The sequence below is a fragment of the Salvelinus fontinalis genome, unplaced genomic scaffold (genome assembly GCF_029448725.1).
Source record: "Salvelinus fontinalis isolate EN_2023a unplaced genomic scaffold, ASM2944872v1 scaffold_0578, whole genome shotgun sequence".
In the NCBI taxonomy this organism is placed as follows: Eukaryota; Metazoa; Chordata; class Actinopteri; order Salmoniformes; family Salmonidae; genus Salvelinus; species Salvelinus fontinalis.
Genome location: NW_026600787.1, coordinates 29011 through 42862, shown reverse-complemented (window position 1 = coordinate 42862; position 13852 = coordinate 29011). Strand labels below are relative to the sequence as shown.

General features: G+C 42.7%; 1 protein-coding gene across 1 annotated transcript; it reads left to right on the top strand.

Moving 5' to 3' along the window:
• The first annotated feature begins 1043 nt into the window (after window positions 1–1043).
• On the top strand, window positions 1044–12832 carry LOC129846529 (zinc finger protein 260-like). The gene is made up of 2 exons (XM_055914460.1): window positions 1044–2388; window positions 9193–12832. The coding sequence occupies exons 1-2, from the start codon at window positions 1965–1967 to the stop codon at window positions 10659–10661; spliced, it is 1893 nt and encodes a 630-aa protein (XP_055770435.1). The 5' UTR covers window positions 1044–1964; the 3' UTR covers window positions 10662–12832.
• Window positions 12833–13852: the final 1020 nt, after the last annotated feature.

The window sequence follows — 13852 nt, the reverse complement described above, 5'->3', positions numbered from 1 at the left end:
TTTAGAACCAAACTAACAAAACCTAAACGTGTTTGCAGATCAAAAGATCAGAGACAAACAGAATGATGGGAGAAAATTAACCTTCAGAAGTCATTGATCAATGCTGATAAAGTGACACACTGCTTCAATAATAATGAGTAGTTATTTATGATGTAAGGTGATTTGTAGAGCAGTCAGTTGGCTGTCGGCTGCAGTGTCGAACCAAACCAAACCAATCAGGTGGTTGTTCGATGAAACGAATCTTCAGACGTCATTGATCACGTGCTGCTGATAAAGTGATACAGCCATCATCACACTGCTTTGAAGTTAATGCTTTCAAGGCCTCGTACCTCCGGTATCAAACATAACATCCCCACCGAAAAGTTGACAAAACAAAAAGGAGCAAGCAGGTTGATTTCCTCTGTCATTTTGAGCCCACGGCAAGAAGGCACCAGAGCCCACCGTGCTAACAGGTTCCCACTAGATAACACAACCACACAGTTAATGAAAAGCATGAGGTGAAGCTTGAGCTAGATATCAACCTATCGAGCTGGTGTGACCTTCCTGGTCTCTCAAGTCAGTGAGTCAACACAGGAAGGAGCAATGGATGGATAGTTCATTTATTTCCAAAGCTGCAATGATGGGACACACACAGTCTGGATGAATGATCAGTAGTGACGGGATATAAATAGCACTCCCACAGCAATTCTACATAAATCTGCCCTATAATATACTAACAAAAAAACAATTGAAATGTCTATCAAAGTCATTGTGATCGTATAGTGGATTTAACAATTCCTACTAATTCCTAATTTATAAATGAATCAATTGTTTCCATGTGTCTCATATTCACTACATCAGAATAAACTGTAATCCATTTTAGTATCAAAATATATCAAATTAACCTGGAAAATGACCCAATGTCCCCCTCTACAGGCGAGGAAGTATAATACACCTAAACTAACAAAACCGGGCTAATAAACTGTCTGGTGTTCATGAATTTATAAAATATATACTTTATACATTTGTCATAAATGACCTGCATTGATGAGACACACAGTGTGGATGAACGATCAGTAGTCAACAGGGTAAAAATAGCACTCCTAAAGAAGATGCATTTTCCAGTTAGATACCAACTTGAAAGAGGGAACTTTAGCATAAAACCCACATGGAAAACTGAGATTTGGCAAATAACATATAAAGAGAGGCTTATTTGACGCCAAACCAACAACAGTAGTTACTAAAACATAAATTGCTAATGTATGATTTAAAAGGTGGATTTTATGATGTAATGTCAACTTTATATATTTCTATCCCGGGACTATTCAATTTTGAACTCACCCACAGCAATTCTCCATAAATCTGCTGTGGATTACCCAGAATCCCGAAATAAATTAATACATATGTGATCATTCAAAAACATAACTGGTTGTGTTTATAGGGAACCAGATCGTGAACACAACTAAGTTACTAAGTCTATAACCACACTGTATTGTTACACTGGTGAGTAAAAACTCATGCTTCCTACACTAACTTTTTGTCTGAACATTATAATATATATTTTACGTCACACTAGCGTCATTGTCTTAAAGTCACACATCTCCATCGCAGTCAGAGGTTCAGACTGAGCGTTACCAACTCCAGTCAGCAGATGGCGGTGTGCGATTTTAAGGCAATGCTGTTAGTGTGACGTATAATCTAGTGGACGGAACGCAATGCTGTTAGTGTGACGTATAATCTAGTGGACGGAACGCTTCTTTCAGCAACAGTTATTCAGCCACCTCGGTAGCTTGCTAGCCAAAATAGCCGAACCCATACAGCTCTTTAGACGCTTTAGCGTATATTAGCCACTGTATTTTAAACCCTCGTCTGTCGTCTAGTTAGTTAGTTATCCTATTTCATTTCATATTTACGGTGTTGTTGTTATTATTCAGCTAGCGGGCTGGTTAAGTTAGCATTAGCCTAGCTAGCTAACATCTCCGACCATGAGTTCACTAAATTACTCTCTTCCTGCTGAAGAAGAGACGGTCTGCTGGACGGAGAAAGAAGCTCTCATCAAAGAGGAGGAGGAAGAGAAGGATGTTACAATACAAAAACAAGTAGAGGGTGAGGTTGTTACCCTGAAAGAAGAAGAGAAAGACGTTTCAGTGAAAGAAGAGGAAGACGTTACAGTGAAAGAGGAGGGGTTCCGAGTGAAAGAGGAGGAAGGTGTTACAGTAAAAGATGAGGAGGATTCAGTTTTTGAAGTGAAAGCGGAGGAGGGGGAGAATACGGTCTCATCGGAAGAAGAGGAGGAAGAAACTGGATATCTGGGCCCGATTTCCCAAACACAATTTAAGGCATCCAGTGGTTCTAAAGATGAACTTAGCCATAAGATGGTTTTGAGAAACCGGGCCGTGATTACCACTGGTAAGTACTGTCTTAAATACAGAGGTACAAACTCTGCAGTTGTTGAACTGATGTTTGGTGTTAAAAGGGAAATCTGCAATTGCTACATCCATATTTTGACTTTTAAATGATTTATTTATAGCCATTGATTCTTGGAGAATATAACACATGCCTCATGAGCTTAGTTCAACTGTTGTACCCCATCAGAACCCAAAATAAGCTTTTTTTACTCCAATGTTTAGAAACAATGTAAATCAACAGCCTCAACATGGTTAAAACTATAATGTTGATATCATGGATGGTCAGTCCTTGCATCCATAGGTCTGTCTATGAATTTGAGAGTAGTTAAATGTCTCCAGACCCATCATCATCTTATTACCAAAACAGTGGTGGAATGACTGCTTTGTTATTGTTTCAACTTCAGATTGGTTGATTGATGTGTGGCTTTTTTAAAGTGACAACCTAGTATTTAAACAGCAACGAAATGGCTGCCCAGAGACTTGGTTTGGTAAACAGCTGAGGGATGGGGGCTGGAGAAATGTAACCACTCTCAAATTCATAGAGAAAGTTATTGTAGCAACACTAACTCGACACCTAGCGAACTCGTCAAGAAGTTCAGACATCTTGGTGTAACAGTTATAAGGTGTTGGCTTGACAGTCGCTGGACCCAGGTTTGAGTCCAGCTCAGGGCTTCCCCCTGAATTCACTACACTATGAATACAAGGACTGGCCATGCATGATATCATAATTATAGTTTAACCAGGTATCTAGGATATATAGTATATTCTAGAATTCATCCATGATGTCATAATGATAGTTTAACCAGGTTTCTAGGATATATAGTATATTCTAGAATTCATCCATGATGTCATAGTGATAGTTTAACCAGGTTTCTAGGCTATATAGTATATTCTAGTATTCATCCATGATGTCATAGTGATAGTTTAACCAGGTTTCTAGGCTATATAGTATATTCTAGAATTGCCAGTGAAGATTTTCTGTGGAGGCAAATTATTAGAGCTGTTGATAAGTCATTGTATAATATTCAGACATTTTTTTTTCATGCCTTTACATTAATGGCAAGACATACCTAGATTCAATTACATTCATGAATTGGTTTTAAACCTTTGTTTTAAACCCTTCTCAAAGTTGGTGCCTTGACGGATTTATAGAAAATGGTTTATCATGAAACACTTTTATTTATTTAAATGTAACCTGTATTTAACTAGGCAAGTCAGCTAAGAACAAATTCTTATTTACAATGACTGCCTACCCCGGACGATGCTGGGCCAATTGTGTGCCGCCCTATGGGACTCCCAATCACAGCCGGTTGTGATACAGTCTGGATTTGATCCAGGGTGTCTGTAGTGGCGCCTCAAGCACTGAGATGCAGTGTCCGCTGCGCCACTCGGGAGCCCCAAAATCATGTTCTAGTGCTGTCCCCAACTAAAATACATCTTGGTCAACCAAGAGTCATCTGTTCTTTCTACCAATCGCCCCATGTGTTTTTATAAAATCTGTATGTACTGAACTTGTATGATGCTTTAAGCATTCTGTTTGATTAAATAATTAAGACACACAAATGACTCGAAGTCATAACTAGAGGGAGCCGGTCGTCAACATAACCCGACCAGAGGGAGCCGGTCGTCAACATAACCCGACCAGAGGGAGCCGCTCGTCAACATAACCCGACCAGAGGGAGCCGCTCGTCAACATAACCCGACCAGAGGGAGCCGCTCGTCAACATAACCCGACCAGAGGGAGCCGCTCGTCAACATAACCCGACCAGAGGGAGCCGCTCGTCAACATAACCCGACCAGAGGGAGCCGCTCGTCAACATAACCCGACCAGAGGGAGCCGCTCGTCAACATAACCCGACCAGAGGGAGCCGCTCGTCAACATAACCCGACCAGAGGGAGCCGGTCGTCAACATAACCCGACCAGAGGGAGCCGGTCGTCAACGTAACCCGACCAGAGGGAGCCGGTCGTCAACGTAACCCGACCAGAGGGAGCCGGTCGTCAACGTAACCCGACCAGAGGGAGCCGGTCGTCAACGTAACCCGACCAGAGGGAGCCGGTCGTCAACGTAACCCGACCAGAGGGAGCCGGTCGTCAACGTAACCCGACCAGAGGGAGCCGGTCGTCAACGTAACCCGACCAGAGGGAGCCGGTCGTCAACACAACCCGACCAGAGGGAGCCGGTCGTCAACGTAACCCGACCAGAGGGAGCCGGTCGTCAACGTAACCCGACCAGAGGGAGCCGGTCGTCAACGTAACCCGACCAGAGGGAGCCGGTCGTCAACGTAACCCGACCAGAGGGAGCCGGTCGTCAACACAACCTGACCAGAGGGAGTCCCCCCTCCACTGCTGGACTTCGTAAATTCTGCCGTTCTGCTACTTAAGTTTTCAGTAGTAGACTAATAGTCTACAGATAGATAGACTATTTCAAACAAAAGACAATGAATAAATTGACAAAACTGACTCATCTTGTAGGATCAGGTCTGGGTGGTCTGCAGGGGGCTGTTTCATTTAGTATCCGTTTGGTTCGGCATGGGGAATGATTGTATTTCCCCATAGTATGTTTTTCCGAAGTTGAATGACTGAAAGGGAGTGTAACTTTGATTATAATTGCACTTCCCTGAAGGAGGGAAACGAGGTACAACACCTGTTTGTTCCCGCCCTTTCCTGTGTCGGTGAAGAGCGGTATTAAAGAGCAGAATAAATCCAAGCCTCTCATCACCTGTGGGTGGCGGGGCTTCCAGCAAGGCGTGGATTTGATCGTATGTTGTACCTAGTTTCCCTCCTTCAGGGAACAGTAGTTATAGTCATAACGTTACGCTTGTCATATGATGAACTTCAACTTAAATACGGGATATTGCTGTCGGACAATTTTTTTGTATTCTGAAATGCACTCCACCCACTTATCATTTAGTGGCTCCTTATGTTACGCTGGGAAAACCGTTTTCATGTTCTAGTCCCGCTCAACATGCCTCAGAGAACTCTTTTGTCCCACCTCCCACACATGCGGTGACCTCACCTAGCATAACTGGTGCCTCCAGAGATGCAACCTCTCTTATCGTCACTCAATGCCTAGGTTTACCTCCACTGTTCTCACACCCTACCATACCCCTGTCTGTACATTATGCCTTGAATCTATCCTACCACGCCTAGAAATCCTTTTTATTCTGTTCCCAACGTACTAGACGACCAGTTCTGATAGATGGGGGGGGAGGGGGGGGGGGGGGGCAATCAATTCACATATGGTGTCCAGGGCACAGCTGGGAGCTGAGGGTGGTCTATAACAGTCTATAACAGGTATTTGTAGTTGTCCACATATTCTAAGTCAGAGCCGTCCAGAGTAGTGATGTTGGACAGGCGGGCAGGTGCAGGCAACGATCGGTTGAAGAGCTTGTTCTTATTCTCCATGGACTTTACGGTGTCCCAGAACTTTTTGGAGTTTGTGTTGCAGGAAGCAAATTTCTGCTTGAAAAAGCTAGCCTTGGCTTTTCTAACTGCCTGTGTATATTGGTTTCTAGCTTCCCTGAAAAGTTGCATAGCACGGGGGCTGTTCGATGCTAATGCAGAACGCCATAAGATGTTTTTCTGTTGGTTAAGGGCAGTCAGGTCAGGAGAGAACCAAGGGCTATATCTGTTCCTGGTTCTAAATTTCTTGAATGGGGCATGCTTATTCAAGATGGTGAGGAAGGCATTTAAAAAAAATATCCAGGCATCCTCTACTGACGGGATGAGATCAATATCCTTCCAGGATACCTCGGCCAGGTCGATTAGAAAGGCCTGCTCGCTGAAGTGTTTCAGGGAGCGTTTGACAGTGATGAGTGGAGGTCGTTTGACCGCTGCCCCATTACGGATGCAGGCAATGAGGCAGTGATCGCTGAGATCTTGGTTGAAAACAGCAGAGGTGTATTTAGAGGGCAAGTTGGTTAGGATGATATCTATGAGGGTACCCGTGTTTATGGAATTGGGGTGGTACCTGGTAGGTTCATTGATAATTTGTGTGAGATTGAGGGCATCAAGCTTAGATTGTAGGATGGCTGGGGTGTTGAGCATGTTCCAATTTAGGTCGCCTAGCAGCACGAGCTCTGAAGATAGATGGGGGGCAATCAGTTCACATATGGTGTCCAGAGCACAGCTGGGGGCAGAGGGTGGTCTATAGCAGGCGGCAACGGTGAGAGACTTGTTTTTAGAGATGTGGATTTTTAAAAGTAGAAGTTCAAATTGTTTGGGAACAGACCTGGATAGTAAAACAGAACTCTGCAGGCAATCTTGCAGTAGATTGCAACACCGCCCCCTTTGGCCGTTCTATCTTGTCTGAAAATCTTGTAGTTGGGGATGAAAATGTCAGAATTTTTGGTGGTCTTCCTAAGCCAGGATTCAGACACGGCTAAAACATCTGGGTTGGCAGAGTGTGCTAAAGCAGTGAACAAAACAAACTTAGGGAGGAGGCTTCTAATGTTAACATGCATGAAACCAAGGCTATTACGGTTACAGAAGTCATCAAAAGAGAGCGCCTGGGGAATAGGAGTGGAGCTAGGTACTGCAGGGCCTGGGTTCACCTCTACATCACCAGAGGAACAGAGGAGGAGTAGGATAAGGGTACGGTTAAAAGCTATGAGAATTGGTCGTCTAGAACGTCTAGAACAGAGAGTAAAAGGACGTTTCTGGGGGCGATAAAATAGCTTCAAGGAATAATGTACAGACAAAGGTATGGTAGGATGTGAATACAGTGGAGGTAAACCTAGGTATTGAGTGATGATGAGAGAGATATTGTCTCTAGAAACATCATTGAAACCAGGTGATGTCATCGCATATGTGGGTGGTGGAACTGAAAGGTTGGATATGGTATAGTGAGCAGGGCTAGAGGCTCTACAGTGAAATAAGCCAATAAACACTAACCAGAACAGCAATGAACAAGGCATATTTACATTAAGGAGAGGCATGCTTAATCGAGTGATCATAAGGGTCCAGTGAGTAGAGGTTGGTTGGGGTCACGGCGATCCAGACAGCTGGCCGGGTAGCTGGCTATCGGTAGCAAGATAGCATAGGATGGAGGTCTATTTTTAGTCACCTCGTGCGTTTCCGTCGGTAGATTAGTGGGGTTCCGTGTGGTAGAGGGGATCAATCCGATTGGCAAAATAGATATAGTCACCCAAGAAAAATTGTCCGATATACTTATTCAGATAGCAGCCGATAAGACAGCTAACAATTAGCGGGCCCCAGATGAGCGTTCAGGTAACGTTGCGATGGAGGTGCCAGTTGGATAACTCCCTCGGGCAGATAACGTCGGTAGTCAGTCGTGAAGGCCTGGTGGGGCTCCGCATTTGTAGTAAAAAAAAAAGGGGTCCGGATAGGTGATTGTAGCCCGGGAATGGCTGATGGAACTCTTCAGCTGGCTAGCTCCGGAATAATTTAAGTTTGCTCCGGGATCGACGTAAGCCAATAGTCACAGGGTTTGCAGCTAGCTAGCTGAGAAATCAAGGTGTAAATGTCCAGAGCTTGCGGTTGAAATCCGGGGATATTGAGAAAATCGGTCCGGTATGTTCTGGTCTGAGTCGCGTTGTACAAAAGTGCCGATAGATTATCGAGCTAAAGGAATAGCTGATGACCACAAAATGTGGGTAGCTGAAATACTAACGTTAGCCAGTAAACCGGCTAACTTCTGGGTAGCTTCAGGTTAGCTTCTGGATAGTTTCTGGTTAGCTTCTGGCTAGTTTCTGACTAGCTTCTGGTTAGCTTCTGGCTAGCTTCTATTGTGGATTTTCAGATTTGAGGTAAATAATACTTTTTTTTTGTGTAATTGGTGAGGCGGGTTGCAGGAAAGCTTTTTGTAGTTGAGTTCTAATAAAATATATAAAAGATATGCGAAGAAAGGTGTAAATATATATATATATATATATATATATATATATATATATATATATATATATATATATATATATATACAGGACACGACAATACTAGGACAAAATGACTTCTGAACTGCTATGCCATCTTGGGAAGATTTTTTTTTGACATTGACTAAGATACAGTAGAATAGGATAGAATATAGTATATACATATGAGATGAGTAATACATAGACTAAGATACAGTAGAATAGGATAGAATATAGTATATACATATGAGATGAGTAATACATAGACTAAGATACAGTAGAATAGGATAGAATATAGTATATACATATGAGATGCCATCTTGTAAGAAAGAGTATTAATATTAAGCAGGACATTCAAACGAGCCTTACAATTATAATCCAAAGTAGTGTGAAATGTACTCATAATCAACCTGGAAATGGAGGTTACTCCCCTGAGTTTTCCCCCATTCACATTGAGAATACATTGTGAAAAACTAAAATCTTTGCTCACCATTTTTGCTCCAGGCAGATATACTACGTCCATAATTAGTGGTTTCCTCATTACCAGATATAGTACATCCATAACTATCGGTTTCCTTATTAGTAGGGAGGAGTTTCTACAATCAAATTGCATTTGCATCGCCCTCGTGCCGCAATTTTAGCAACACGGAAAGGGGCCTATATTGGAGACCAAAAGTCATCTGGCACACTGCTTAGAGTTTCAACAACATGAATAACTTATTTATATTCTACAAGCTTAGATGTTACTACTAATGTGAAAACAAGACAATAATGACTATTCTTGCTCCTTTTAAGACAAATGTCAAATCATTACATTCATTACAGACGTCAATTGTTGTACAACATCATGGCTACGCTGTTGGCATCACCTTTTACAGTGGATTTCCCCTGTTGTGGGCCTTTAACCTTCTGTCTGACTTTGTTGTTCACACAGGAGAGAGACGGGACTACCGTGGGTCCTCTGGGGAGCCTCAACAACCTCATGATGCTGACGAGGCAGAGAAGAGTCTCTCCACATCAGAACACTTCAAGAAACACCAGCAGAGATCCACAGGGAAGAAATCTCACTGCTGCTCTGACTGTGGGAAGAGATTCACCTCAGCAGGCATTACAATTCATCAGAAAATCCACACAGTAGAGAAACCTTATAGCTGTCAATGTGGGAAGAGTTTTACTCATTCAACCAGCCTGATAACACACCAGAGAACACACACAGGAGAGAAACCGTATAGCTGTACTCAATGTGGTAAGAGTTTTACTCAGCTAAGCAACCTTATATCACACCAGAGAACACACACAGGAGAGAAACCATATAGCTGTGGTCAATGTGGGAAGAGTTTTGGTCAATCTAGCACTCTGACTCTACACCAAAGAATACACACAGGAGAGAAATCTTATAGCTGTACTCAATGTGGTAAGAGTTTTACTCAGCTAAGCAACCTGATATCACACCAGAGAACACACACAGGAGAGAAACCATATAGCTGTAATGAATGTGTGAAGAGTTTTATTCATCTAAGCAGCTTGATGTCACACAAGAGAACACACACAGGAGAGAAATCTTATAGCTGTACTCAATGTGGGAAGAGTTTTGATACATCTAGCCATCTTATTGTACACCAGAGAATACACACAGGAGAGAAACCTTATAGCTGTGGTCAATGTGGGAAGAGTTTTGGTCAATCTAGCACTCTGACTCTACACCAGAGAATACACACAGGAGAGAAATCTTATAGCTGTGGTCAATGTGGGAAGAGTTTTACTACATCTGCCCAACTGACTCTACACCAGAGAACACACACAGGAGAGAAACCTTATAGCTGCTATCAATGTGGGAAGAGTTTTACTACATCTGCCCAACTGACTCTACACCAGAGAACACACACAGGAGAGAAACCTTATAGCTGTGATCAATGTGGGAAGAGTTTTGCTGCATCTAGCACTCTGACTCTACACCATAGAATACACACAGGAGAGAAACCTTATAGCTGTGATCAATGTGGAAAGAGTTTTGGTCGATCTGGCCAGCTGACATCACACCAGAGAATACACACAGGAGAGAAATCTTATAGCTGTGCTCAATGTGGAAAGAGTTTTGGTCGATCTGGCCAGCTGACATCACACCAGAGAATACACACAGGAGATAAATCTTATACCTGTGGTCAATGTGGGAAGAGTTTTACTACATCTAGCATTCTGACTGTACACCAGAGAACACACACAGGAGATAAACCTTATACCTGTGGTCAATGTGGGAAGAGTTTTACTACATCTAGCTCTCTGACTGTACACCAGAGAATACACACGGGAGAGAAACCTCATAGCTGTGATCAATGTGGGAAGAGGTACACTGATAAAAGATCTCTGATTAAACATCAGAAAATACATGGAGTTGTTTCATGATATCAATGAAATAATGTCACAATGTAGAATGTTTTAACATTGTAGAAGGAGTATTTTAATATTATCACAATGTAGAATGTTTTAACATTGTAGTAGGAGTATTTTAATGATGTCACAATATAGAATGTTTTAACATTGTAGAAGGAGTTTTTTAATGATGTCACAATGTAGAACCCTAAATGTTTGTCCCCTGTTCTATTGATTTCAACATGATATGGATATTAGCCTCAGGGGGAATAATCCAGGCTCTGAATTGAAAGAGTACTATTTATGAGATTTAACAAAAAGTGACTAACACAAAAAGAGCTGCGATCTATTTTCTACAAATTGTCCTCTAATCAGGGATGTACACATTATTCCCATATTCTGTGTGGTTTTTGAGCTGTTAGTTTTAACAGGACGCGTAACCTCATCTCCCTTCTGTCACACAATTAATTTTGACATGATATCGATGAGTGATGACAAATAAGTGTTGTGTTCGTTTGTTTAGCGACCCCTACATTTAAATTCATCACTCCAAAATGTAGCTGACTGTCTTCTGCGGGTTGTCATCTAACCAGTGAGGTTAAAGATATCTCCCATTTCCATGTTTTTCTTTTGTTGTTAGTTTCAACAGCACGTACAACCGGATTTCCCCCCTAATCGATATCAGTGATTTATTGCTACTTGTCAAAACAACAGCGTTTCTGGTGCTTGTGCAGTTTATAAGGTGCTTGTTTTAAAAAATATTATTATTGTGGCAGATGTTTGTGTAAATAGCACATGTTAGGTTTTCAATTTATCCCAAACTGTTTCTGCATATTGGTTATTGATTTGGACATGTTAAAACTGTGTTTTGACATTGGGCTATCCCACCTAGCAAAATGTAATTGAAAAGCCGTTGAAAATAATACTATGCAATCAAATATTTCATATTAACATTTCATGTAACATTTAGTAATGAAATTTATTCATGCAACCAACTGACAATTTTTTGGGTACAATTATATTGACATTGTTGCCCTGCTTTTAGAATATCAAGGTTAATTCTCAGATGTGCCAACCCAAATGTACTAGAGCATGACATTGGGGACTGGGACCCGATCCAACAACATGCCTATCTAGTGAACTCTGAAAAGAGAGAGAAGCTCCGCAGTGAGGTGGAAAGTTACTACGGATATTGCAGGAGTTTCCTCTTGAAATCAGACATGTCTGTGGTGAGAACAACCTGGTTGCTGATTGTCTCAAGGGGGGCAGTCAAAATGTTTTGTGTTTTGCGTTTAGCCAATGCATTGCCATGGATCACAGTTTATTTTGACTGCACGTTTTTCCGTATTGGAGATGAGTTTTGTTTGGGCTCGTTCCAAGGGGACAAGAGTTCTAGAAGCGAGTGAGTTTTAGGAAGACGAGAGTTCTAGAAGCTAGTGAGTTCTAGAAGCTATAGAAAGAAAAATCTTTGTGGGAATAATAAAAAATAAATATTGTTTGTAATTGTTGTTTGCCAGTAGACAGACACCATGTTTATATTGGTGACGGTGAAGCATTGTAGTTGATTATAATGTGAAATTGAAGTTGTTTTCTGTTGTTGGTGAGCATTCTCTTAGCAAACTTAAGGTGTTAGTTAGTCTTTGGTTTTTCCATTTATGTTTTGAGGTTGGACTTTAGCACATATAGCTAGTTAGCACGTAGGACGCACTGATTGGTGTCACCTCGTTAGTCAGTATGTGTTACACCTGTGCTGGCTTGTCCATCTCGTTAGTGGGAAGGTGTTTCACCTGAGCTGGTCCAGGTTCTATTTAAGAGTGTCTGGCCCAGTGCTCCAGTTGTCTTGATAGATGTGGAGAGTCAACACCTTCAGTTGCTCCACCTTTTTGGTTTGCTTCCTGTCTTTAAGTTTGGTGTGGGTTTTTATATTGTTTGCCTCTTCTTGGGCAGATTTAGTGGGTCTCATGGTGGGTGTCTTTTAGGTCCCAGTTGTTGTTACTAGTCAACTTTCAGTCGACACCCCCATAATGTCTTTGAGAACCACTCCTAAAAAACAAGCTTATATTTTGGGTTGGATATTTCATCCAATTAGTGTTTTAATCAATGGCATTTCCTTAGAATGCTTAATGTTAATCTTCTGTTTTTTTTGTGTACTAAATATTTCTGGGTATTTTCATTGTTTTCTCCTGTGAAGCCATTGTGTTGCATCCATGTCTGAAATGTGCTATATAAATAAAGCTTGATTTGATTTTAAGAAATGAACCCAATGACTGACTAATCAACAGACTCTTGGTCCATCTTGGTATGAAAATCAGTATCAATCCCACTTTTCCAGCCTGCTGAAGGCGTGGTGGAGTGGTAAACACCACCCCCGGCTCTACCAGGGGTTTGAGGTGGTCTCCCACAGCTCTGCTGGTAGAGTGGTAAACACTACCCCCGGCTCTACCAGGGGCTTGAGGTGGTCTCCCACAGCTCTGCTTATGTCATGTTCTGTGGCCTTGCCGTTCCAATTCTTGACTGCCCCTGCAACACAGAAAGACCTGGTGGTTCTAATGACCTGGTGGTTCTAATGACCTGGTGGTTGTAATGACCTGGTGGTTCTAATGACCTGGTGGTTATAATGACCTGGTGGTTGGCATAACGCAAGCAGAACCCGAGAACAGGATGGCCTCCACCACACAGCCTGATGACACTGCACCAGCCTACCAGTCTGCTCCAGCCCAGGTCAGAATACCAGTCTCCCAGTCTGCTTCAACACAGTCTGCTCCAGCACAGGTCAGAATACCAGCCTCCCAGTCTGCTCCAGCACAGGTCAACTTACCAGCCTCTCAGTCTGCTCCAGCACAGTGTGCTCCAGCCCATGTCAGAATACCAGTCTCCCAGTCTGCTCCAGCCCATGTCAGAATACCAGCCTCCCAGTCTGCTCCAGCCCAGGTCAGAATACCAGCCTCCCAGTCTGCTCCACCCAGATAGTCACCCACAACTGCAATCCTTATTGATTCAAATGGGAAGTTCTTAGGGAGGGAGAGGGAGTGAAAAGGTAGAGAGGCGGAGAGAGGGAGTGAAAAGGGAGAGAGGCGGAGAGAGGGGAGTGAAAAGGGAGAGAGGCGGAGAGAGGGGAGTGAAAAGGGAGAGAGGCGGAGTGAAAAGGGAGAGAGAGGGAGTGAAAAGGGAGAGAGAGGGAGTGAAAAGGTAGAGAGGCGGAGAGGGGGAGTGAAAAGGCAGAG

Coding starts and splice junctions, on each gene's coding strand:
- LOC129846529 (XM_055914460.1), top strand. CDS start 1,965: ATGAGTTCACTAAATTACTCTCTTCCTGCTGAAGAAGAGACGGTCTGC. Junction 2,389..9,192: donor CCGGGCCGTGATTACCACTG/GTAAGTACTGTC, acceptor TTGTTCACACAG/GAGAGAGACGGGACTACCGT.